The sequence below is a fragment of the Dysidea avara genome, chromosome 1, assembly GCF_963678975.1.
Source record: "Dysidea avara chromosome 1, odDysAvar1.4, whole genome shotgun sequence".
Lineage (NCBI taxonomy): Eukaryota > Metazoa > Porifera > Demospongiae > Dictyoceratida > Dysideidae > Dysidea > Dysidea avara.
This window is the reverse complement of record NC_089272.1, coordinates 32,056,986-32,084,872: the sequence shown is the minus strand read 5'-3', so window position 1 is coordinate 32,084,872 and position 27,887 is coordinate 32,056,986. Positions and strand designations below refer to the sequence as shown.

At 36.7% G+C, this 27,887-nt stretch overlaps 1 protein-coding gene across 4 annotated transcripts; it reads left to right on the top strand.

Annotated features, from left to right (window-relative positions):
• Positions 1-135: 135 nt before the first annotated feature.
• Positions 136-27,021, top strand: LOC136261943 (uncharacterized). Of its 4 annotated transcripts, none has more exons than XM_066056045.1 (11): positions 136-251; positions 8,536-8,608; positions 10,751-10,965; positions 16,528-16,836; positions 16,921-16,997; positions 17,754-17,967; positions 21,777-21,917; positions 22,053-22,229; positions 24,098-24,142; positions 24,784-24,921; positions 26,542-27,021. In XM_066056045.1, exons 1-11 carry the CDS (start codon positions 242-244, stop codon positions 26,799-26,801), a joined length of 1,659 nt encoding a protein of 552 aa, XP_065912117.1. In that variant the 5' UTR covers positions 136-241; the 3' UTR covers positions 26,802-27,021. The 4 variants fall into 4 exon arrangements, with proteins under 4 accessions (XP_065912117.1, XP_065912109.1, XP_065912125.1 ...); XM_066056037.1 differs by having other exon boundaries at positions 10,675-10,965; XM_066056053.1 differs by having other exon boundaries at positions 10,675-10,965; positions 26,583-26,737.
• Positions 27,022-27,887: the final 866 nt, after the last annotated feature.

The window sequence follows — 27,887 nt, the reverse complement described above, 5'->3', positions numbered from 1 at the left end:
ATTGTAATATCGTAGTTGTAGCTATATAATTGCTGGTGCTGCTGGTGGCGCGCGGTGATGCTGCTACTCGGCTTCTGCTGCAATGGGGCTTATGATCATAGTGCGCAAAATCAACTTAAGCGCTTATACTGCCGGCATCCTGATTGAAGCGCACATGACGCCTATTCTGTTGTAGCTACGAAGTCGACGAGTCTATCTACAGTGGCAGAATTTTATGGGATCAAGACTGTAAAAACTGCGCATGTTGAGAGGCAAGTTGTTTATAATACTGTATGCGTTTGCAACTATACGTTATGCACTAGTACCGCATTTCTCGCTACACGGAATTCCCACCGGCAGGCTAGCTAGGCTTATTGGGTATAAACAAAGCTATTGTGATGCCAGGACCGTAACCGTAGAAAGAAGACATACTTTAGGCCAGGTAAACTTGGTTGCTTGTTTCTCATCTGCAAAAAAAAAAAAAAAAAAAAATCGGATTCGGTGTTGTTCACTGATTTTCAGTCATTATTAACGCCCGAAAATACTCCAGATCAAGCTATCTGGTACTATAAAGGTTAGCTAAAGTCTTTTAAGAGCTAATACTTCTTGTTTCTAAGGAGCAAGTGACATTTGCTGTGCTGTTAAAATATCCAGGCCCCTTAGCATCAAAATACGTGTGCACGTGATTGCATGATAGTAGCAATAATGAAATTAGAGGCAGTGGGTAAAAAGGGATGCGGGTGGGGATGAGAAACAATTAATCAAGTTTGCCTGGCCTTAGTTAGGGTCCGCAATCCGAAAAATCAACTTTCACAAATCGATCCCCCCTACCATTGTGGGATGTTCATTGTAGTATCCCATTGCTAGATCCACCATGAAACCGGAGGCACGGTTGTTGTCTTCAAAGAACTATCGATTTTAGTATTTCGTGAGATGCAAAAATTATTTTTAAAATTTCAGGCTCCACACAAAGAACAGGATAGAACTTGCTGCTTAGCTAGATATTATCTAGAGTTAATGTAGTTAAAAAGTACGCACAGTAATAAGCAAATGATTCACTGGGTTCCCGGCACAGGGTTACTTTCTCTCAAAAAGCAGAAAACGAAACACGAATTTTCGAATTCAAACTGCCCTACCAGCCAAGACAAGAAAAGCCAACTCTTCCTCATAGTGATGTGATAAGGTTGGATGCATAGTCTGTCTATGCTGTTAGTCTGGAAAGGATCTGAGACTTCTCACCATCTGGGTGAAAAACGTCAAAATTTTCATGCGTCATTTCAAGGGATTCTCTCAATGGTACCAAAGTGCTTTCCGGTACTTCTCATGCCACACTGGTCACTTAATTTTGTTTAGAATGATGATAAATGATGGTTCAAAACGTTTGGCAGTAGTAGTAGTTGGTGTTTCTGTGATTTCATATGATGCAGTATACCAGCAGCTCACCAGGAGCTCCACCCAGCTCGAATAAAAAATGAAAGATTTGTACATTTTTCGGTTTGTTTTGGGATGTTTTGCAGCATAATGGTGATGTAGGGTGATCTAGTGAAGATTTGAAGCTGCTGTAGAGCGTTAGAGGTGAAGTCAAATTTGGACGATTTTGCTGCCTCCCTTGATGCATAGCTTAGAGCGAGGCGTGCAAGCTGTGGATGAAATAATAATTGACAACCGCTGTTACCAAACGTTCAGGGACATCTGTTGCCATAGTTTTAGTCTATAATTGATGATTGTTGTGGCTGCAGAAGCGCTGGAAATGGGTAGAATTCGCAACACAATTCTTTGATGCTGCACAAAAATTTGACGCTTGTCACCCAGATGGTGAGAAGTCTCAGATCTTTTCCAAACTAACAGCATAGACAGACTATGCACCCAACCGTATCGAAACACTATGAGGAAGAGTTGGCTTCTCTTGCCCTGGGTGGTAGGGCAGTTTGAATTCGAAACTTCGTATTTCTTTGTCTGTTTTTTCAAAGAAAGCAACCCTATGCCGGGCACCCAGCAAACCATTTACTTATTTCTGTGCGTAGTTTTCAACTACAACAACTCTGGATACGATTTGGCTAAGTAGCAAGTTTCATCCGGTCCTTTGTGTTGAGCACGAAATTTTAAAAATAAATCTTGCATCTTGTGAGATACTGAAAATGATATTTCTGTGAAGACAACAATCGTGCCTCCGGTTTCATGGTAGATCAAGCAATGGGATACTACAATGAACATCCCACAATGATAGGGGGATCGATTTGTAGAAGTTGATTTTTTGGATTGCGGACCCTACCTTAGTGTGCATGCATATGCCATGTTGAGGGCCTGGGTGGATACTCTCCCACTAGTTTTGAAATTCCCTATGAAACTACTGTAGCTAATTTCAACAGCTTACTGTTTTAGTACTCACGGTTTGTCTTACAGGCATAGTGGAGGCCGTATACCTCAGCATGCTGCAGTGAATGAAACTTTGTCATGCTCTGGTGTCTGGAGGTGTACCTGCTCATCTGGAGCCTGTCGGTTTGTGTGGTAATGATGGTAAGAAGCTGGATGGCATGTCATTGATTCCTTGGTCGTGGGGCTTACCATACCCTTATTCTGGGACTTTACCTGTTCAGACATTCTAATTTGTCTACTTCTGCAAGTGGTGACAGCCAGTTGTCAAGTAGCTAAGATTAGGAAGTATTCTTCTCTATCTCCATCTTTTTTACTCCTTTCCTCTATGTGTTGAGACCCTGGGTGCTTGGGGATCATGTGCACATTCATTAATGAGGCAGATAGGTTCCCAGGTAATGGAGCAGTCGGTGATAATAGGGCGTGTATGGGCATTCAATTTTTGATTCAGAAGGTTGCTATCGATGTTCAACGTGGCAATTTCTGTAATGGCAATGATTCCATTGACACGGGATTGGGCAGAGTTCACCTCTCTGCCCACAGTTTGAGCATTAAGACTTCCTTTTTTAAATTGAAATGCATTGTAAGCAAGTTCCTTGTAACTTAGCTAATTAGCTGTAATTACAGAATTACTTTGTAAAGGAAGTCAATTTAGTCAGTGACTTACTGTATCATTAAGTCAATTTAGTCAGTGACTTACTGTATCATTAAGTCAATTTAGTCAGTGACTTACTGTATCATTAAGTCAATTTAGTCAGTGACTTACTGTATCATTGTAAGATGCTTTTTGTAACAGTTCTACTATGTCAGAATAGTACTGACGAAGCTGCAGGGATTGCTGTCTCAATGTCAAGGAAGACATTTCTGGATTGGGACTGTCCAGAATGACTAACAATCAATTTTATTTTTTATTGTAATTTTTCTTGCCACACCCATCTTTGGCATTTGCCATTTGTAGTCGTGTGAGTCCAAGTTCACATCACATTTATTTAATTATTTATTTTAAAGTGTACTATGATGGTTCTTCCTCCTGTTAACTTGATCTTGCTGTATGGCCAATGAATCATTAATCATAATTAGAGAAGTTGGTAACTTGGTTCGTTGAGGAGTTGTGTATGGTGTTCATGCTTGGTTTGAGGGTTATCTAAGTGGTCAGTGGCAGTGTACCATGTATGATGGTGATTCCCGGTTGAAATTGGGTTCCACTGGAGTTGGTGTGCCATGGGGCTCAACATTGGGGCTGTTGTTATTTCTACGTGTATTTGTGACCTAAGTTTGGTAATCATTGATGTTCACATGCACATCAATAGAATGTCAGATACACGATTTAAAATTTATAATCTTGGAAAAGCCAAAGCTAAAAGTTCGAAATTTTCACAGCCAACCATAGTGTTTAATAAACTTTAATCTACTGCAAGCTAGCTACTGATATAACCAATAAGTTTTCTTCACAATAGCATCTGTAACACAGGCACACCACTATGGGTGGTGGGCACTTGGCAGGAAATTGGTATATCAATACAAAATTGCCAAGTAGGTCATATGGAGTCTTCAACCTAAATACGTAGAGGGCACTAAAGACTACCTGTACTACTCAAAGTGAAAGAAATACTCTTAGAGAAATCATCTGGGAAAGCAGGGAAACTATCCAATAGTGTCCATTCCTCTAGCCTTATGTTCCAGTTGGCCAGTGGCAGTTCAGTGTGCCAGACCATTCCCAATGGCTGGCACACATCTTTAAAAATCCACTCATGGAAAGCAGCAGTGGCATGGCTATGGTGTAACTATATAGTGCATTGGTGTGGCTATCCGATACTCATAGTGAAAAGTCAAGTTCAATGGTGTGTGCATAGATTAATAATTTAAACTTCATGCACATTTGTAACTGATCTACCAGCTGTTGTGAACCATAAACACGTATGCTGATGACACAGAGCTTCATTGTTGTGGTAATGACCTACAATAACTTATTATGACGATAATGTTCAGTCAGATATCTACAGGTGTATCAAATTCAAAGCTGCATGGTTGCAGGCTAATAGGCTACAACTGAATCTTTAATAATCCATAATAATTAATGTTGGCTGGATTCTAACAGAAGTTGCGAGATCATTGTGTGTCTGTCCTAATAATGGTAAAACTCTTCCTTTTGTTACTAGCACTCGCTATCTTGGATTGGTTATAGACCAGAATTTGATCTGGAAATTTCATGTTTTGAGAGAGCTTATTAGATACAAGTTGTTGCCTTTTGAAGCTGTTAGCAGGTCTTTTATTGTCTGGAAAATATCATACGTTTTTTATTACCAGCATTAATTATTGCGATGTTGTTTGGACACCTACAGCTATTTTACTCTCAAAGTGTCTGGAAAGCACACATTCTCATTAAAATGTTATTCTTTTTTTTTTCTCAGATTAGTTTTAGCAGAGAGGTATCGTTTTCATATCTACTGTGCAAGTTTTCAGTTTTGCATCACCTTTTTTTGCTGGTGAATGCATGTACAGGGTGTAGTGGATGAAATACAAATCCATTTATCATGCAATTAGAATGAACAGTTATTATTATGCAGAGCACTTAGTTGGAAAAGTGTACCCACAATTGGTGTGGCATTAATTGTTTATTGAATTTAGGGCTTCATAAGCAATACTGTATTGCTAGTACCAGAGGAGGTATGACACACACACGTGAGCACATATATTTTGTACAGGGAAGCTATTTCGTGGAGTTATCAACGAAAACTACGTGTCAATCAAACTCTTTTCTTATACTTATTTCAATAGTGCAATCAACCCCATTCAACCCCAGTGGTTCAGTTTCGATATACACAGCCTATTGGAGGAACCGTCACGTGATGAATAACTAACTGTATGAAATAAAGCCAAGCAGTAAGTTGGGAAGAGAAAACCAGTGAAAATCAACTGCGCAAGTACCTAAGTAGCTTTGCAGCTCATCAAATCTTGTCTATGGATTGAATTTCCACAATTTTACCATTTGTGACCGGGCCTGCAAAAATAGGGCATGTAGGCACAAACTACACCTTGTCACATAACATATCATATCTCAGTATTGGGATAGAATATTTTATTCTGTGACTTATATTCTAAAGCCAACTAAATGTTTAATAAGTGCTAAAAATTTCATGGCCAAGCAATTCAAAGCTTGAAAAAGTAGACAATTTTTATGTGCCCACATACCCTATTTTCACAGGCTCACTGAGCTGATGTAGTTTCTCCTGTAAATATTTACTCACTTAGCTAATCTTTTTTATATATAAATTAGTAAGCATTTTTAGTGATTTCCAAACATGGCTCGTGTATCACAGGTTTGATTGTGCCACTACATCCAGCAACTTCAAACAAGTGTTTTAAAATTAGAGATGCAGGGGACAGCTCCAGATGCTGAAAATACAGTAGGTCAACAATTTATTACCCATAGCTACAGTTGCTTAAAATTGAAGAACTATTGGCAATGAGTTGAGCTTGATATGTTTCAGTGATGTAATAGTGCAACTTCAAGGAAAATTAGGAATTTTAAGTTTGATTAGGGGTCATAAAAATTATAAAAAGTAGTAAAACAGTGGATGTCACCTACACCTGAAGATATACTAGTGGACATTAAATTGCTATACCCATGAGGGATTAAATACCCACTAGTATATCTTCAGGTGTAAACAACCTCCCTTGTTTCCCTACATTTTATTTCTAAAATCGTCAAGTTTTCCTTCTATTTGTTTCTATTTACATTTATTTATTGTGGCTGGTGAACCTGCAAATACACTGTACAGTACCTCATCAGAAGAAAGAATGGCACCAGACGTACAGCTGTATTGTTTCATCTGAATATGTGACCCAATTACACTTCATTATCAACTACCATGATTCGCTTTATTTTTGTGCAAAAAAAATTTGTAATAAAAATTTTTGTGTAAAAATATTTTTGTATGATTACATGAATGACTGCTCTATTAAAGTAGTTTGATCTTGTAATGCATAAAAAAATTGTGTAAGAAATTTTTGTACAAGTTTAGCATATGAAAATTATTTTACAATGAAAAAAAAGCAATTTATGGTATGTTCAACCCGTTACACATTGATACAAACAAAGAACACTATGAGAAGTAGTTCTCCATTCAATTCAGTCACTACAAAAAAACTCAGACAATTCCCGTTACAAACATAGGAAAGTATAAAGGAACTATTATGCAGTGCTACCACAAATTGACACCTTTAGCTGTCAGAGAAGAGAAATGGGATACAAGGAGGATTAAGGTACTGTAAATCTATGATGCATGCATTCTTCATACTGGGGCATGTCAAAAGGTACCTGTTGGGCGCAAAGCAAGATCAGACAATATAACCTGTGGACTTCATTATTAAGTTGCACTTGTGTGAAAGCATCAGTCAATCAGTCAGTAGAAAATTCCACTACATGAACAAAAAGCATTTAAAATTTTGTAGCATCACGTTGGAAACATTATGGTAAGTAAAGAAGCACTTTTAGGCATGCCCATGGTTTCTGGTAAAATTAATTAATATTTTTTTGTGAGAAAGGTACAAACCTTTGTAATTCCTAATATATAGTACTACCATACCGTATCATACTACCATACTACCATACTACAGCACTGTATGATAATACAGTGATGTCTAAAATGAACAGAGTGATCAAATTACATAGTACTAAATGATCAATCAATAATCATCAACAATTCAGTAACTTTGTAACTGAACATCTCATATATATATATATACTAGTATATTAAAAATTATAAATTTAAAAAATAAAGTAGGAATCCAAACAATAAAAAGTAGCGAAACAAGAGAAGAACGATGGTAGCCATTACAGCATAGCTCAGTGGGAAATCCCTACTTTGGCATGATATAGCCATTATTTTGTGGTCAATGCCAAAGTAGGAATTTCCCACCGAGCTATGCTGTAATGGCTACCATCGTTCTTCTCTTGTTTCGCTACTTTTTATTGCTTGGATCCCTACTTTATTTTTAAATTTATAATTTTTAATATACTAGTTTGTTTAGTTTTTTTTTGTTAAAGCATACAGCTAGCTATAAACATGTGACTGTTCTATTAGGGTGACTGCTGTGATAGAGTATCTCGAGGTAGCCTGGAAGATGTGTGCTTGCCCAAAAGGGGCGTGGTTTCAATCGTTTATAGAGTATGTCGAGTCAGCCTTCCAAATTGAAGGTGTGTGGTCACTAAAATACAGCTAGCACAAAAGGGGTGTGTCATTGTGGTTTCAATCGGTAGATCGATAATGCATAGAATGAAGAATGGGCGTGGTCTTGTGACCCATCGTGAAGCTATCTAGCTAGTACCAGTACCTCATACAGTACCCTCCATCATAGATTATATCAGTAAGGAATATAATCTATTCCTCTGTACAGTAGCGTAGTCTAAGCGCCTTAAATAATCTTATGGCGTCTATTATGCTGCTTAAAGAAAGTGTTGATACGGAAAATTAACGCCTCGATATGGTTTCGTTGGATGAAGAAGACAAGCAGCCTTACTGAAGATAAAAGAAAAGACAAGGCGCAGAGGGCACACACTCGTCGGAACCCCAAAAGGCACATCCCACTGGTGAGTTTGCTAGTGTTGCGTAAAATGGTTGCCATGCACTGCTTCGTTTGGCCTCTAGGTTTGCGACTGTGATCAGTCAGGCAGTCAGTCTAAAATTCAAAGTTTTGGCGATTTTTAAAATTCTGTATCCAGCCACCTGTAAGCGTTTTGTTGTATTTAATGCTGTTTTATGTATTATATGGACTAGTACTATTCCGTAAAGGTGATTTTCGTCTCGTAAGATATCTCTAGGATGATTTTTAAAGGCACGATTTTGGGCGGCACGCAAAAATTTCACATGGATTCCTACTTAAACGGTACGACCGCACCGTTTGATATATATAAAACTCTGGATTTCACTGCTTGATAAGCCATTCTTGTGCTCCATAGCAACAAAATTTTGAAGTATATAGCTAATTAGCTTGTGATGTTGAAAATTAGTATGCACAATTTTCAAATTTTTGTCGATGCTAATCAATTATTGGTAGCTTTAATAACTACAGTATTTGTACATATGTAATCTATGTCTTTAATTAATTTTGGTACAGTACGTACATTATATAAAATTTAATGATATTTGATATCTCATTGATTAATATTGATGTATACAGATGATGAATCGTTTCATGAAGATTATATTAGTAGTATTCTTCAACTGGTGTGGAGAAATTGTTACCTTACAAGGTATAGATATGATAGCATAGTGTCAGTTTCATGTAGATAGTTTTACAGTGTGCATATATGCAATTTCCATTGTGATATAATTTACAGCAGCTGTGCATATACAGTGTATGTGTCCTTTGTGTACTGTATGTTGAGTATCTATTTGCTATCAGTTTAAAAAAATTGCATAAAATAAGCACTAAGAAGGCTGCCTTGCATGAACATATAAATTGTGACCGGGCCTGCGAAAATAGGACATGTGGGCACAAACTACACCCTTTCACGCTACAGGTCATATTTCTGTATTGGAACTTAATATTTGCATTCTGTAACTTGCATCTTAATGCCAATTAAATATAAGAGATAAAAATTACATTGCCATAGCGTAATGGTACAAAGCGTTATGAGTGATGAAAAAATAGGCAAAAATCATGTGCCCACATGCCTTATTTTCGCCGGCCGAGTCACAATTGTTAATGCATATACATATGAGTTTTTGCAAAAGCGTTAAAGTGAACATATACAGTGCATTGGTGCAAAATCAGAAGTCAAGATTTTTAACACTCACGTGAAGTTGCTGTACTCTATTAGTATTTTTTATCCTAAACTATGTACATAACCTACAATTTAATTGATTGGCATGATGAGTCTGCTTTTGAAGTCTTAGAAATCTATATATGTGACTGAATTTGACAAAACAAGGCTTCGATGCACAAAGCTTCGTTAGGAGATATGGCGATTTTAAGTAATCATTGTGTAATAACTTCCCAGTGCCTACAGCTGTGCAAACAAAATTTGCACCAATTATTCACCTGTTTACTAGCTATCACTGAGTGGGTGTATACATTTCTGATACCGAAAATTTGTCCTGTTTTGGGCAGCTTTTTTCAAGCGGGTAATAATATCACAGGTAGTAGTAATAGGGTGGGAGGGTGGGGGGGTGGTGGATGGGCTTAATATACAGTAGGGGTATAAAATTAAGTAAGAAGACGATTGGAATCCAGAGGCCAAATTTGGGCTCTCCATGGCCCTCCATGGCCCTCCATGGCCCTCAAATCACTCCAAATTGACTGAGAACACTATTGGTGAGCTCTCTGTGAAATACCAGCTCACTACACACCATTATCACAAAGCCATGGCCATTTAATGGCGCCAATCTCCTACTCGTGGTTTGACAGGGTTGGAAGAAAGCTGCTACAGAAACCAGACTTGCCAGTGCTGAAGGAAGTACAGTGTGTAATATGATAGTGTATTAGACCAGCAATCCATTTCTGGTAAAAACGTAATTTGATTTTGTGTGTGTGGAAGCCTTGTTATATGAAATCCGGTCACATATAGTGAAGTTTGTCTACAACTCCGTAAAAAGCAATAGCTAACTAAACTACAGAAAAATCCAGTAATGTTGAATGTGAACCTACATGGCCTTCTTCACAAGCTGTTATTGGCAGCATATACCACCCTCACGACCTCAACAAAAAAAAAATGATAGGTGAAAATTGTAGAGGTCACACAAGATAGGAAAGAACTTACAGCTTCATTCCTAGTGAAGAATTGTACTCAATACATGCTATAGATACCAGTTGCCACCCATAAAATTATGGTTACAGGGTATCTGTAAGTCATATGTCAATTATTTAATGCAAAATCCAGTCACACAAGAGATAATTATTAATGCTAATCATTGTATAAGGAATGTGATAGAGATTATCATGTTAATGTAAAGCAATTATTTTGTAGTAGCTACAATGGAGCCTTCCTTACCTGGACCTCTGTTATCCGGGCACCTCCATTGTCACCCACTTTGTAGTGTCCTCCCCCTCTACCTACAAAACTGTATAGCACTAACTGATAGCAATGACAACATTAGCTACTTGTATTTTGAGTCATTTACTGGTGCACATTAGCGTGTTATTGTTAGTTACGGGCATTTCTGAGATAAGGACAGTAGTATGTAGCAGACTGCCTGGATAAGAGAGGTTCCACTGTGTAGAGTTTGTCTAGCAAAATGTAATTGCACCCTATCTGGAATTTAAAATGCTGCTGTTTTGTGTTGTAGTACACTGCATGTTTCTTGTTGTATTGCAAAGCTGCCATTATTGAGGGTCCCAGTACTACTGTTGCACGGCCTAGTCAGGATGTTGAGCTTGAGTGTAATGTATCTAGTGGTATACCAGTGTGGACTGTCAATGGAGCATTGTACAGTTTAAATGATTTGTTTAATGGTTTATTACCTGGACACAACATTAGTGGAACTAACATATTAGTGACTAGCATCGTACTTGGTGACAATAGGAATGGCAGTATGTATCAATGTTTGATACCACAAACACCACCATTACCAGATATCTTAAGTGATCCAGCCTTCTTATATGTTGCTGGTAAGGTGATTAGTGTTTACGAGCTATATGTACATTAGCATGTCGTAACTTATTAATTATGTACAATAGTTGGTATTGTAAATTTTATCAAATTGACTTTACACACGTACTTTTTAAAGCAATTATAAGCATGCACTTACTGTATAACCTTTTGTTACTTCACCAATAAATATATTTGCACACTATGTATATACAAAATGACTTGTCTATCTACTTAATAAGATCACTGTGAAATAAGGTCACTCACAGTAGTAGACTGTCACACATAGTATGCTTTGAAGATTTGCAATTAATGAGATATTTAAAATCCAATATACCTTGTATATGCATACTTACAAATTGTTGATTAAGAATGACGTGCATGCATCAAGCAGTGATCATGAGTAACACTGTATGTCACGTAGACAAGAGCTCATGCATGCACATCTATTGTGGTCTGGATGATATATTGTCCATCCACAATCGAACTTTTTGTATGCTTGTGTTGTTGCGTGTACATTGAACTCTTAGCACAGCAATTCCTTGTCATTATTCTTACGTTTTTCCAGTGTCCACTATCAAAATTCACAAAGCCCATTATAAATACAGTCGTGAAGCATGCCAGCAGTTTCTCACATGTACAGGTGATTAACCCACGTGGCAAACGTTAGTTGTACAACGGGTACTTGTGCTTTGCCTGATATATACGCACTTACACTCGGGCTAATGCCCTTGTGCTCGTGCGTATATATCAGACAAAGCACTTGTGCCCATGGTATAATTATTACAAAGTGATAGATGTTAACATTATCTAATCCAAAACAGCCAAGCTGTAAAAAAAGTGTGCGGCCCTCAGAAAGGCTATGGTGAAAAAAGATGTGAAATCCAAGGTGGCGGCCAAGAAATGGCTGTGATGGTAGGTTAATGGTAAAAATTTTAATAAAGACAATTCAGGTGAATTTTTGTGCCGCTTCACAAAATTTACCTAAATTGTCATTATTAAAATTTTTACCATTAACCTACCATCACAGCCATTTCTTGGCCGCCACCTTGGATTTCACATCTTTTTTCACCATAGCCTTTCTGAGGGCCGCACACTTTTTTTACAGCTTGGCTGTTTTGGATTAGATTTCATTTCTTTTTGTATTTGTATACCAGCTTTGGGACTTTTTTAACCTACGTTTTTTTCTTTACTACAGGAAGAAGAAAAGATGAAGTAGATGTACTTTAAATATTTTATCAGTAAATGTACAAATTATATATACTGTATAATGCATATTTGACCGCATTTGCGAAAAGGGGTCTTCCACACACATCCAATTTGCCAACTTTGACAATTGATAACTTCAGATTGGAAAGAGCTATTGCCTTGATAATTGGGCAGTGGTGAGCACCACTATAGCTGAATACATGGTGAAATTTTCAGGTTAATATGTTACTTGAACACTGAGTTATTGTCTCCAACGTTTACGGAATTGGATGTGTGTGGAAGACCCCTTTTCGCAAATCCGGTCACATATATTGATTACAGAAATCTCCATGGTGGTTTCTTTGTAACTGAACACTCTACAAGGTGACTTCTTCTAATTGCTCTCTCTACAGGGTGAATTGTTTGTAGCTGAACGATCTACAAGGTAACTTCTTCTAGCTGATCTCTCTACAGGGTGATGTGTTTGTAGCTGAATTTTGTATAGGTGATTTGTTTGCAGCTGAGCTCTTTACAGAATGGTTTCTTTGTAGCTGAACTCTCTAAAAGGTAACTTCTTCTAACTGATCTTTCTACAGGGCAATTTGTTTCTGGCAGAATTTTCTACAGGGTGATTTCTTTGCAGCTGAACTCTCTACATGGTGGTTTCTTTGTAGCTGAACTCTCTACAAGGTAATTTCTTCTAGCTGATCTCTCTACAGGGAGATTTGTTCGTAGTTGAATTCTGTACAGGTGATTTGTTTGCAGCTGAGCTCTTTACAAAATGGTTTCTTTGTAGCTGAACTTTCTCCAAGGTAACTTCTTCTAACTGATCTTTCTACAGGGTGATTTGTTTGTAACTGAACTATCTACAAGGTAATTTCTTCTTGCTGATCTCTCTACAGGGTGATTTGTTTGTAGCTGAATTCTGTACAAGTAATTTGTTTGCAGCTGAGCTCTTTACAGAATGGTTTCTTTGTAGCTGAACTCTCTACAGGGTGATTTGTTTGTAGCTGAAATCCCTACAAGGTAACTTCTTCTAGCTGATCTCTCTACAGGGTGATTTGTTTGTAGCTGAATTCTGTACAAGTAATTTGTTTGCAGCTGAGCTCTTTACAGAATGGTTTCTTTGTAGCTGAACTCTCTACAGGGTGATTTGTTTGTAGCTGAACTCTCTACAGGTGATTTGTTTGTAGCTGAACTCTCTACAAGGCGATACTTCTAGGTGATCTCTCTACAGGATTCCTTGTTTCTAACTGAACTCTCAACAGGGTGATCCGTTCATAGCTGAACTTTCTACTGGGTGATTTGTTTGCAGTTGAACTCTCTAAATGGTGGTTTCTTTGTAGCTGAACTCTCTACAATGTGACTTCTTCTAGCTGAACTCTCTACAAGGTGACTTGTTTCTAGCTGATCTCTCTACAGGGTGACTTGTTTCTAGCTGAACTCTCTACAGGTGATTTGTTTGTAGCTGAACTCTCTACATGGTGGTTTCGTTGTAGCTGAACTCTCTACAAGGTAACTTCTTCTAGCTGATCTTTTTACACTGCATATATGTTTGTAGCTGAGTTCTCTACAGGGTGATTTGTTTGCAGCTGACTCTCTACATGGGAGTTTCATTGTAGCTGAACTCTCTACAATGTGACTTCTTCTAGCTGAACTCTCTACAGGGTGACTTATTTCTAGCTGAACTCTCTACAGGTGATTTGTTTGCAGCTGAACTCTCTACATGGTGGTTTCTTTGTAGCTGAACTCTCTACAAGGTAACTTCTTCTAGCCGATCTTTCTACAAGGTGATTGAGTTTTTTGCAACTGAACTCTTTACATGGTGGTTGCTTTGTAGCTGAACTCTCTAAAAGGTGACTTCTTCTAGCTAAACTCTCTACAGGATGATTTGTTTGCAGCTGAACTCTCTACGTGGTAGTTTCTTTGTAGCTGAACTCTCTACAATGTGACTTCTTCTAGCTGAACTCTCTACAGGGTGACTTGTTTTTAGCTGATCTCTCTACAGAGTGACTTGTTTCTAGCTGAACTCTCTACAGGTGATTTGTTTGCAGCTGAATTCTCTACATGGTGGTTTCTTTGTAGCTGAACTCTCTACAAGGTAACTTCTTCTAGCTGATCTTTCTACAGGGTGATTTGTTTGTAGCTGAATTCTCTACAGGGTGATTTATTTGCAGCTTAACTCTCTACAAGGTGACTTCTTCTAGCTGAACTCTCTACATGGTGGTTTATTTGTAACTTAACTCTCTACAGGGTGATTTGTTTGTAGCTGAACTCTCTACAGGGTGATCTGTTCATAGCTGAACTCCCTATAAGGTAACTTCTTCTAGCTAATCTTTCTACAGGGCGATTTGTTTGTAGCTGAGTTCTCTACAGGGTGATTTGTTTGCAGCTGAACTCTACATGGTAGTTTCTTTGTAGCTCTACAATGTGACTTCTTCTAGCTGAACTCTCTACAAGGTGACTTGTTTCTAGCTGATCTCTCTACAGGGTGACTTGTTTCTAGCTGAACTCTCTACAGGTGATTTGTTTGCAGCTGAACTCTCTACATGGTTTATTTCTTTGTAACTGAACTCCCTGCAAGGTGACTTCTTCTAGCTGATCTCTCTACAGGGAGATTTGTTTGTAGCTTAACTCTCTACAGGTGATTTGTTTGCAGCTGAACTCTCTACATGATGGTTTCTTTGTAGCTGAACTCTCTACAAGGTAATTTCTTCTATATAGCTGATCTCTCTACAGGCCGATTTGTTTGTAACTGAACTCTCTACATGATGGTTTCTTTGTAGCTGAACTCTCTACAAGGTAACTTCTTCTAGCTGATCTCTTTACAGGGTGAATTGTTTGTAGCTGAACGATCTACAAGGTAACTTCTTCTTACTTATCTCTCTACAGGGTGATTTGTTTGTAGCTGAACTTTCTACAAGGAAACCTCTTTTAACTGAGCTCTGTACAGGGTGAATTGTTTGTAGCTGAACTATCTACGTACAAGGTAACTTCTTCTAGCTGATCTCTCTACAGGATGATTTGTTTGTAGCTGAACTATCTGCAAGGTAACTTCTTCTAGCTGATCTCTCTACAGGGTGATTTGTTTGTAGCTGAATTCTGTATAGGTGATTTGTTTGCAGCTGAGCTCTTTACAGAATGGTTTCTTTGTAGATGAACTCTCTACAAGGTAACTTCTTCTAGCTGATGTATCTACAGGGTCACTAGTTTGTAGCTGAATTCTCTACATCGTGGTTTCTTTGTAACTGAACTATCTACAAGGTGACATCTTCTAGCTGATCTTTCAACAGGGTGATTTGTTTGTAACTGAACTCTCTACAAGAAAACTTCTTCTAACTGATGTCTGAACAGGGTGAATTGTTTGTAGCTGAACTCTCTACAGGGTGATTTGTTTGTAGCTGATCTCTATACAGGTTACTTATTTCTAACTGATCTCTTGAATTCTGTTCAGGGTGACTGCTCTATTAGGATGACTGCTCTATTAGAGTATCTCGATCTCGCACTTGCTACACCAAGTTGGATTTCGTGTTATAACTCCGTGGCTTTAAGTCTGATTCTTCTACACCATTGAAGAGCCTTTCTGAGATGATAACTCCATCTGTACAGTGATTTTCAAAGCATTACCCCAAGTGGTTTATCTGGTAGGCGTGGCAAGCATAATAATAATAATAATGATAAAATAAAAAAATTAAAAATTAGCTAATCTCGATTGCATAATTGTTACACACTGTTGATTTTTTCGCTGTATCTTCCTGGTTTTTAGCTCGATTTCTTTCAAACCACAAAAGGTTTGAGGTTCAATAGTTAACCTATTCACCCACCGAGTTTCAGCTTCTTCCCATACGCGGTTTACCCTGTAGGCGTGACAACATATTGGTGTTATTTTTCGTGCATAATCGCTCATAACTCTTTGCCTGTTTATGGTATTCCAGCCAAAGTTGGTACCTAGATGCGCTTTTATACCCCCCTTCTGTGTGCCAAATTTCAAGGCAATCGGATAACACGTTCGCGTTTTATAGCAGTTTTTGTAAGTGTGCGAAAAGAGGAAGAAAAATAAGAAGAAGAAGAAAAAAAACGAAGAAACTAAGCCAATTTTTGAAGTCGCATATCTCAGGAATGTCTGAAGCGATTTCGCTCAAATTTGGAATGTGGAGTGCTGAAGGTGGAGGGAATCTACACAGCAAAATTTGTCTTGTTTCATCAAGGCAGCACAGAGCTACGGAGGTGCGACAATTGCGTTTTCTTTCTTCCTGTCAATATACTCACGGGGTTGCGCGCCGGCTTCTTGGGCCGCACGACACACTACCGTGTGTCTTGATTTTTGTTTCACATATTGGTGTAAAGAAGATGTAAGTAAGAATTTTTGAATGTGATAAAATCTTTCACTACAGGTGTTCCAGATATGGTTCCTGGGTTTGGTCTGTTTAGTAACATGATTGTTGTAGATATGACTAAACGAGTTCGTAACTTCACACTGAGCTGGGATAAACCATTTGATAACTTTGATCCCATACTGAACTATACTATCATTACAAGTTGTAGTGATAACACAGTGTGTCCAGTGACACATGTTACTGGTAGCGATGTTACCACACTTGATATCAGCTACACCTTACCCATCATCACTGTTAACTATACTATATCAATATCTGCTAATAATACTTTTGGAGCATCAGATCCTGTGATGAGAGTGCTTGCTGGTGAGTTACCGTTTTACTGTACAGTATGTTTAAGTATGTCACAGTATGATTTAACTACTTATTTTTGATACATTTTCTTTGCAGCACCAAATATAGCTCGTAATGTTGCTGTCATGTGTGCTCCTTTGGACCTATTAAATAGGTGTACTGTGACTTGGAATGTGAGTAGCTTCAGTGTTGTTATTTTGTGTTGAAATGTTACTGGTTCAATAATGTATATATTCACTTTGAAAAACTTCAAGATTTCACATTGAATTACAGTTTATAATGCAACAAACTGAACATGTACATTATACAGTATGTATCCCATACAAGATAGAAAGTATGCAACAGAGCTTTGGCTCAACATGTTACCTTATGTTCATTATACACAAGTATTTAAAGCAACAGGGTGGCTATTGTGGGGACAGTGTAGCTCATTTTCAAGATGATACAGTATTGTGGAATACTAATAAATCATTCCATGAAATTTTTCAAGATGAAGAGTATATGGAGCCTTGATTGAACATTTAGGTTTCGAGACTTTGAAGCTTGTGGAATGGGGCAGTCATTGCATGGATGTTCTGTACATGAACAAGCACTTGGGATATTGATAAACTGTCAAAAAATACAGGATGAAAATAATGTAAATGGATGTTGATGTTACAAAGTACATGCAAGAGTAAAACTCATCCTAATATATGCTATGTTACATATCTGAAAAGTTTATTATACGTGTTAAAACATTTTCAATAATGACATAGTAAATATCGGGATAAGTTTTACAACAATACACAGCTACTTTATATCAACAAACTTTTAAAATTATTTTTGGCAGCTGTTGAGTGTGTATGTGCATATATGTACAATAAATAAAATGTATACATTTTATCGCTGTTATGTGCACATATTTACATTTATTTTGTTTACTTTGCTAGCCTCTCTCCTATGGCAATAATGCAATTCCATTACCAATAACATATACTGTTCGATACTCTGGTGTGAATGTAACTACAGGAATTCAATCTGATGATGGCGTTACTGCTCTTGTCTTTTTACAACCTGCAGTAGATGGCAGGATTTTTGCTACCGTGGAAGCAGAGAATGCATTTGGTTCTGCCGGAGTTAGTTCTTCAGCTGAGGATGATATCAGTAAGCTAGATGTCTTCATAAGCACCAGGTTATTCTGCTTGCCTGTTATATTTTTCTTAAAAAAATGGTCTGTGCTTTACTTCCATTTTTAACAACAGGTAGCAATTTACAAACATATTTTGGCTTAGACACAAGGGGGGGTTACTAGTTTCAGGTACCAAAACATTATAATGACTGTCCAATCCAACTAATAGCAGTCATCTGTTTGAATATCCTTACTGTGCATTTCCATTACAATATATTGAGCACAGTAGGGATATAACACTTCTAGTGAATTAAACACTTTTAGCCCGTTCGCATTCACCTTAGCCCTGTTTCTTGAATGTTAACAGTGTCGGGGTAATAAGTAACGCATTACATAATAATTATTACTTTTGTGGTAACGAAGTTATATAACAAAGTATGCTGTAATATATATAATTCAAGTTATTTACTTGCAAATGTAATGCGTTACCTAAGTTACTGTAATGAGTCTAATATTACATACGTAATATCATTACTTTATTAACGAAGTAACTAATCTTGTTAGTAATTCACTGAATAATGTCTAGCCACTACAAAGTAACAAAGCCTACAGAATGAAGCTTATTCACCAGCTTCTTGCTTATAACCGAGATTTACACATTACCCAACAACGCAATCATGTCACATGATAAAGTGGTAGTTTCACACATGACAGCTTAACGCTGTGGACACAAAGTAATATAATATGTAACATTATCAAGACTCACGGTAGTGAGTTGTGTGGTCAAGGAAAGTAGGGCGTGCGACTACCGTGAGTTATTTACATGAAAGACTAACTCCAATAGAATGCACACCTATAACCAACCTTTAAAACTATACTTTTGTAAAAAAAACCTTGTGATACAACGAAACCTTTGGTATATTATTATATAAGTGTATTACTAAGTAAGTAATCCCTGTTATATTTTAGTAACCCGCAAGACATTTTGCTGAAAATGTTGTATTCTTCTCCTTCTCCTTCGCATACTCATTAGCGTGGGCCTCCCTTTTTAAAACTCTTATATCTTAGACTTTGATACTTCTACAGCCTTGGATTTGCTATCACAAGTTCTTTGGCTGGTTAAATTTCTTCAGTACAAACCTTGGAACTCCAACTCTCTTGCAAGAGCCACCATAAGTAATTTTCTCAAAGTTTGATTCATTCACTCTTGTGCTTCATGGGACAATCTTTGATATGTGATTAAACATATGGAGTAGTTTCAGTCGATTATGACCTGTCGCTTTTCTGAGAAGTATAGTGAGTTAATTTCCATATGTGGGCTCACAGAATAATAATGTCGCCTATGCATGCTAATTGCTGATTTATTTTGCGGTCTTTTAGAACCCTATCTTAAATTTAAGACACCTCTAACTACAGTAGCATTTATTACAGTTGGTGAATTCGGTGCAAATTCAGCCGTAAACATCAATGCTAGGTGAAGTGTAGTAACCTCAATGAACTTGCTATCACCGTGCTATTCTCATACGTGTTTGTTGTTCAGTTGTCTGAAGTAGCTAACGCAGCCCACAATACAGCTTTGTTTGTGCATTTCAAGGGACAATACATTATAATAAGAAGTTTGGGGCACATTCTCACCTGCCGGGAAATGCCCTTTACTCAATCTGTTCACTGATGGTTTTAATGGTGCCTAGAAACCATACCGTGACCCCACTGAGGTTGCAACACCGACAAGTACCTGCCTACTTGTACCAAACTACATTTTTTGGTTTTGCCACTTCATGTCCCAAGCTATGATATAGTACACACAATAACTGTTGAAGCTGTAGTGATATCCAAAGGTGGCTTGTATGAAACTAGCTATTTACTTTATGCATTAATTTTTTTGGTCTTGCTCAGTGACAAAAATGTGTGATATCCTATATAAAACAAAAACAGCTGTAAAAAGGGGGGGCTGCCAAGCAAAGTAGGATCAATCAAACAAGCTTATTCAACATGACTGGTAAGAACAAGGACTGGTATCAAGTTGCGGCCAATTAGATTGGAATATTACCATGATCAATCTGTTAAACAACTGGTAAGAACAAGGACTGATATCAAGTTGCAGCCAAGTGAATGCAGTATAACCTATTCTCTTTGTATCTAGCTATAGCTATATAATAAAACTAGAGCAAATACACGTGCAACTGTTATTAAATTATCATTTGGCCACTTTTTTTGTAGTGTGTGATTTTAAAAAGCAGCCAAATGACAATTTAATAGCAGTTGCATGTGTATAGCTAGATACAAAGAGAATGGGTAATACTGCATTCACTTGGCCGCAACAACAAGAATCAATCTCTATTAGAGATGCAACAAAATATCGATATATCGTGTATCGTATCGTTTTAAGACAATAATATTATTGCTGTATCAATACAAAGTCAAACTGTATCAATATATCGCGTATCGTGATATATTGACATACCATGGCTTATTAACATGGCTGGCAATCAAATTATTGCACATTGTGGTTAAACTGAATAGCATGTAATGCTTCAAAGAAAAATTAGCTTACTTATTTCTCTTTAAAAAAACTGCATTAAAAGACAACATAGACCATTGCTTAGACTCCATTTTGTATCGTGCAATATATCGCTGTATTGTGATACACCAGAGGCAATATATTGATACATCTACACACTGCATCGTTGCAACTCTAAATTCTCTGTTGCTATGTGTATCTCAGTGTTCTCTTCTTCAAAGTAGACAATTATGTCTGTGGGGAGAATTTTCTCCATACTACTCAATGTTTCCCATTCCAAACAGTAACATCTGGAAAAACTAATCTTATTGCCCAAGATATACAGCTACATGTAGTTTGTTGAAATGGTACATTTTATAGTTATAACACATTTACTAGGGATATGACTAAAATATACGTACGATTCATGAGAGTGCATAATAGTCATATCCTGAGTAATCATGTTATAACTATTATATTCTACACCCCAGTAGATGAAAACGATTATAGATAGTAAGTTATAGTGAAACAGCACCTCCTGGAGATGGAAATGAATAGAAATTCTTGATGGATCAGACATTTTACACTTTTAATGGTGCCACGCCCACATAGTCGCGATTAGTGAGTTATCCATGAAGGAGACAAGAGTTCATGGAAATTTGTTCCAATTCCTGAGATGAGTAATTGTTATTGGTTGATTTAGGCACTTGTTATTAGAGACTTGTTTACCGTTTAGATAAGGATTTCACAGAATGTGTGAAGTTACACCATATATAATGGTAAGCATAGCCACAAAGCGTGGTATATCAGTTATATACCACAGCACGGTGCTTTGATCTCAGCCACAGGTGTGGTATATATATGTATGTGACTGGGCCTGTGAAAACAGGGCATGTGGGCACATGAATTTTGCCCAATTTCTCCAATTTCCTTGACTCTTAACTTTAAATACCATTATTCTATGGCACTGAAATTTTCAGCCTTTAGTAAGCATTTCATTGGCTTCATGATGCAAATTACAGAATGTAAATATTCTGTTTTCCAGTACTGAGATATGACCTTTAGTATGATGGGGTGTAAGTTTGTGCCCACGTGCCCTGTTTTTGCAGGCCCGGTCACATATATTGTACAGTCATACAGAAGAATTTATCATACACTCTATGTATGTACGTAAGTGTGCTGTACTTTTAATTCAAATGCATCATAGTCTTATTGACTGGATAGTTGAGAATTACTTACCAAATTATTTGCATTTGTATTAGTTACTGTATTTATTATTTTGTTGTGAAAGTACTTTAATTGTTATAAGATGATTGCGTATTTACTGCATGTTCTATTCTACAGCTGCCTCTTCAGTACAAGGCACCAGATCATCACTACTTAATGCAGCTCAGTTTTATAATTTAGAGGTTGTGTGTGATATCAGTCCCAGTAGTACAGCAGACTATTGTGAAGTATTTGCTCATGGTCCCAATAGTATTACAGGTATGCAGTAGTCAAGTAATTATATAGATCATGTAGTCAGCGATGTAGCGACATTCACAAAATGTCTGTTGTAGCAGGGATAATGCTTGAATGAGTATGGTATACACCATGTCCTACAATTTGTCACTTCCTCAGCTTCAGCCACCATAGTGGATGATATGGCTACAGTGACAATTAGTAGTCTACAATGTGAGGGAACATACTCCATTACAGCTGGAGGGATAGTGGACCAAACATTAGATGGGCCTAGATTTCACATAGAAACTATTACTGCAGCAGAATGTGTAATGATACCAACCGCAACCTCATCTTGTAAGGGAGCTGTAGTTACATATGGTTTCTTAGATAATTACATGTTTCCTTATTGTGCATGCTTCCTACATATTTAGCATAAGGCCATACCTATTTGAAAAGTTGTTGCTCAGATTGATTTTGCAACAAACTGGGTCATTCAGTAGGCAAAAAAAGCAGCTATAGCTAGCTAATCTCAGATGTGTTTTTCTTTTAAAAATATAAGTAAGTAATGCACATACTTTCTAGTTACAAGCTACGTAGCTAGCTATTGTAAAGGAAAATGTAGCTAGTACAGTAGCTCAATGAGTCATGGATGGCACTAAAATAAATTCCTTAGCCAAGAAGTAAAGGTATATATGGCTAGCTACACTGGTTTTTAGTGATTAAGTTTTAAGGGAACTACATCTATAAAGATAATGTTACTTTTTGAGACCAAAATTTTATGTAGTGACTGTTCTATTAGAGTATCTCAATCATTTTGCAGTAAATTCTAGGTGTCACATGATCTTAATTTTTCCTTTTCTTAATTATAAAATCTGTTTGAAATTGGGTCAGTCGGGTCCGAGCAACAGCTTTCCAAATAGGTATGGCCTAATATGTAAAATAAAGTGTGATAGACTGGTGCTACTTACTGTATGCACATGTACAAGAGCATTATTAGGAAACAGTAGCAAGTGTATTACATATGTATGGTGTGCTAGCTTCTGTGAAATTTTGTGCTTCTAGGGATACATGTAGATTCAACTATTCTAGAAATCTTGCAATGTTATTAATGTTTAAAATAATTTATCATGATATCTGTATTGACTAAGTAGCAGGCATTAAAATAGACACTGTAGTCAACCATTCCATTATTACATATCTCCCATGAACTTTTCACAGTCGTATGCTATGTATGGATACATATATCATTTAATTTTTGCTATGTCTTGAGTTTGGCGTGTATGTGCTTTCAATACCTATGTTAGCAACAGCACTATTAGTAGCACTTGCTATAGGTGTAAGTAGATACAATGATATGTAATATACGTAGCAACAGGACACTGTAGTAACACTAGTGTAATCTTGAGTTATTGGCTGTAGCTACAGTACCATGTGATAAGGACCATATGTTCACAACTACTGCTACCTACACCAAATCCATAAAGGTCCTACCAAGCAGCTTACCAGAAACATCTAGCAAACTACTTCCATTCCAATCATCACACATGTTCACATCTCTCCATGCATTCATCTAATACTTCTCCCCAAACCTTCTTTAACAGCTTTAACAAGACCCAGTGGAGGGCTTGGCCACCAAACTTATGAGCACACACTCTACAAATACACACACATGTACACTACATTCACTACACACACACACACACATGTAGGCAGGAGTCTATTATGCTTTTTGAGCTTCCAATTATTCTTTCTGACAATTCTTTTTATTCACTTATTATTCTCAGAAGTATTCCTGAAATATATATGTGCTAAACATAAGCACATTAGTGAGGTTTTTGTATAAGTGACTGCTACAATTAGAATTATGGATTTGCAGTTGACTGCTTTATTAGAGTAAGTGACTGCTCTATTAGAGTATCTCAATCTTTTAAATTGTTTTATGCTGACATCAAATTGTTAGCGAAACTTTTAATTTTGCACCAATTATTCCTAGAGCTCATCCGATTATTCTGAAATATTCCCAAATCCTTTCCACTACCTATTATTCTGGTATAATAGATGTGTCCTTACACACATGCATGTATGCATGCACACATGCACATACACACACACATGCGCACACACTTTAAAAATTTAATAATGAGAACAACGCTTTCAGATTGTCTAAAGTGTGTGTCATAACACAAGTGTGTGTCATAACACAGTATCTATTACTGTTACAGTAATGATAGCAACACCTACCAGTACTGTGTCTTCAGGATCATCTGGTGAGTGCATATGCAGCAGCTACAGTGGACACAGTTACGTATGTACTAACTTAATGTTTGTGATTAAAGTTACCATGGTACATGCTTACCATGTACTCAAATACACAGCCTGTAGTACAGTCAGCAAACAGATCACATAAATGGAATATTTGAAGTGTAGTATAAATTTAAGCATATGGCTACAATTAAAATGGTATATTACAAAATTAAACATGATGCCTGCACAATATTTGGTAACCCATTTTGGTGGTCTGAAACGTGTATGCTTGCAGGTTAACAGTGCATATATTGCACTACAATGTAGTTGAAAATATAGATATTTTACAAAGCTCCTTCATTTTCTATCCATGTTGTAATGAACTAATGTATGAAATGGGTGCAAGAATCATCGACAACTGCATTCTTTATTGACAACACGCTTAAGTGTAGTTTTAAAATGTAATCCTTTTCACATAAAGGCATAACAAAAATGTAGTAAATTTGAAATACAGATGTAAAACTTGCATGCAGAAAGAAGAGCACAAAAAGGAATGAATGTTATGATGTAATAACGATACTTACTGTGAAATCTGAAGCTTTAAAATATGTAACTAGTCACCAACATTTGAATTCATATAATATGCACAGTAATATTTTTATAGGAGGATCAAGTGATAGTGATGACAGTACTGGAGCTATTATAGGAATAGTAGTTGGAGGAATATGTGGAGCTATTGTAGTAGTAGTGGTGATTATTATTGTGATCTACTGTTGTTGTTATAGAGAGGATAAAGAGAGTAGTAAGTTTTTATGTACAGTATATGTATACTTTACATACAGTACTGTTATCATCATTTTGGCAGTTCCAGAAAATTTATTGTCTGGTTTTCAGCTTAGGCCACGGCCTATTAATCCCCAAATTTTACCTATTATGCTTTTGGGCATTGCTCAAAAATAAAGCCTATTATACTCAAAATTACATTTTCAAAAACAAGATTATGCTCTAGGACTGTTTTATTAGTGTTCTCTGACTGCTGTATTAGAGTAAGTGACTGCTCTATTAGAGTATCTCGATCTTATTTCTGCGAAGCGTGAATAAGATAACAGTTAGTTAAGTTAATGTGAACAAACAAACAGTTAGTTAAGTTATGAAATACACTAATAACACTATTGGCAGTGATTAGTTTCTTTTTTTCAGGTATGCATATTGCGTTTTTAATTAAATTTTCAAATAATTATTGTTCCTATTATGCTAGCATTATACTTGATGCTTTTGGTCACCTATTATGCTTTATATTATGCCGGCATAATCAGCCAGGGCCTATTCCAGCTTCAACGTAGGCAGACTTTTGGAAATCAGTGAAATTCAAAAAACATGCCTGCATGGTTACAAACTGACATATACCGGTGCAAATTGGAGAGGGTAGTGGCTACATTGTATTTTGATAAAATGATTTATGTTAGTGCATGACCAAATTAACATCACATCTCTACATGATAATGGATCAAATAAAGCCACAGATAAACCATTTTTCCTATGTACATGTGTAAATGATTTACATGTAGGTTATGACAATTTAGTTGAACATTTAAATGTGTAAAATAAAAAGCATAAATGACTGGAGTGTTATGCCAGCATTATGCTAGCTAGCATATTGTAAGTGGATATTTTAAACTATACACCTTAATTCCATAAAGCTAAATTAGTGCTACCTAATAGAGCAGTTAGTGGAAATTGCAAACTGCACTCAAATGCATTGTTAGTAGCTCCTCAGATCGATACTCCCTAATAGAACAGTCACATTGTAGTGAGATACTCTAACAGAGAATTTGCTGATTAAATTGTTCCAAGACAATTGTAAGAAATTTTGCTAACTTAGGAGCATAATGCAAGTATAATTGGAACACTGAAGAACATAATAGGTGAAAATTTTAGAAAATTCCTGAAAGCATTTTGGGCAATACAGTATTTTGAGCATGCCTACATATTAGTCATATATCATATGCAGTGTATATTAGCAGAATAAGCATTCAAGGCTGTATCTCAGACCTATGACTTGTTGTTATAGCATTGCAAATCTTTTGTTTATTGTTAACATTGTGTACAATGTATGTTGGATCCAGGTCAATAATCACGTATTTTTCTCAGCAATCTTTACTAATCCTGATAGTCTAAAGACATACAGTACCTGTTATCCAGTAAAGTCTCTACAAGCTATGCAATGAATTAAGGCTAGGATTGGCTAAGTGTTATAATCAGCAAAATGTCTTAAACAGTAGTTTCCTTCAATTGATACGTAATTGATACTCAAGAAAATCAAAGACTGCTCTATAATTGGAAATCCATATCATTATTAATAGTGATACGTGTTTTACAAATAGTGACTAGTACTTGAATTTACTGTACATACCCCTTCCAGGTGATGTAATAGCAATGAGTAATATTCCTCCTACTGTACAGCTTCCATTATCTGATAATGTACAAATGAACACCAATCCAGCCTATGCAGTATCAACAGCTGGTACAGTAAAGATGGAGGACAACCCAGCATATCAAACTATGACAACTAACCCTGGAGGAGGAGGAGGAGGAGCTGGTATTGGAGGTAGCTATTATGAAGATATCATTGATGACAGAAATGTGAAAATGACTCAAAATCCTGCATATACAGTGCCATGATTGGTAGAAGTGTAAACAATTTTTTTTATACAGGGTGTAGTTTTCAATATAATAAATATTTATACAGTAGTAACTATAAAGTGTGAACATCTAATTTATATTCTAAATTTTTGCTCGCACCAAATAATAAGACTGTACATGTGTAGCTACAGTATCTGTGTATGCTTGTTTGTGTAGCAGTATGGAATCCTCTCATCGCCAGTTCATAGAGAACCTTAAAGTGTGGATAAATTATTAATGTGTTGCAATGAAATAATATATATATATATATATATATAATACAGACAGTACTGAATTATTGTTGTATATATGTATATATCAAAATTAACTATTGCGGCAGTCAGTTAGAAATGCTTTGCTGGGTTTTCCAGTCATCAACAACAATAATTCAGTACTGTCTGTATTATACTGTAGATAACACTGCATCAAGGTTAGATCTATCCTTTCACAAAGGGGATGCTAACAGGGATGTTGGAAGGCTAAAAAATGTGGTAACTGCATAGTTACAACAAGCTCTTTGCAGTCATCTAGGGGCATGCCCCCACAGGAAAATCAAGGTTTAACCCACTTTCTAAAATCTCTAGATACTGTAATTTGATGCTTTAGTTGATACTCTTTAGTTGGAACATTTCAAATTGTACCTATAAATTCTTAGGTGAACTTTGATACAGTTTGAAAGCTACGAACTAATGACTATACAGCTTTCAGACCCTTTGCCAAACATAATATTAAGTTAACAGTAGCTACAACCATAATAAGGCCAAAGCAAACTTGATTAACTGTTTCTCATCCTTGCCTGCATGCTGCATCATGTCCCTTATCAAATTTCATCATTGTTGTTATTAATCACATGTGTACTATGTGATTGACCATGATTTGTAGCACTGAACTCTCTTGTTGCTCAAAAAAGCAGATGTGTTGCTGTGATTTGGAGTGTTTCCTCAACTTGTAAATAACAAATTTGCATGTAGATGAGAAACAAGCAATCAAGTTTGCCTGGCATAATTCTAGTAAAAATTTAAGTATCTTTAATATAATAATTAGGCCATCAAACATATACTGTAGTGCCATGATTTTTAAAATTTA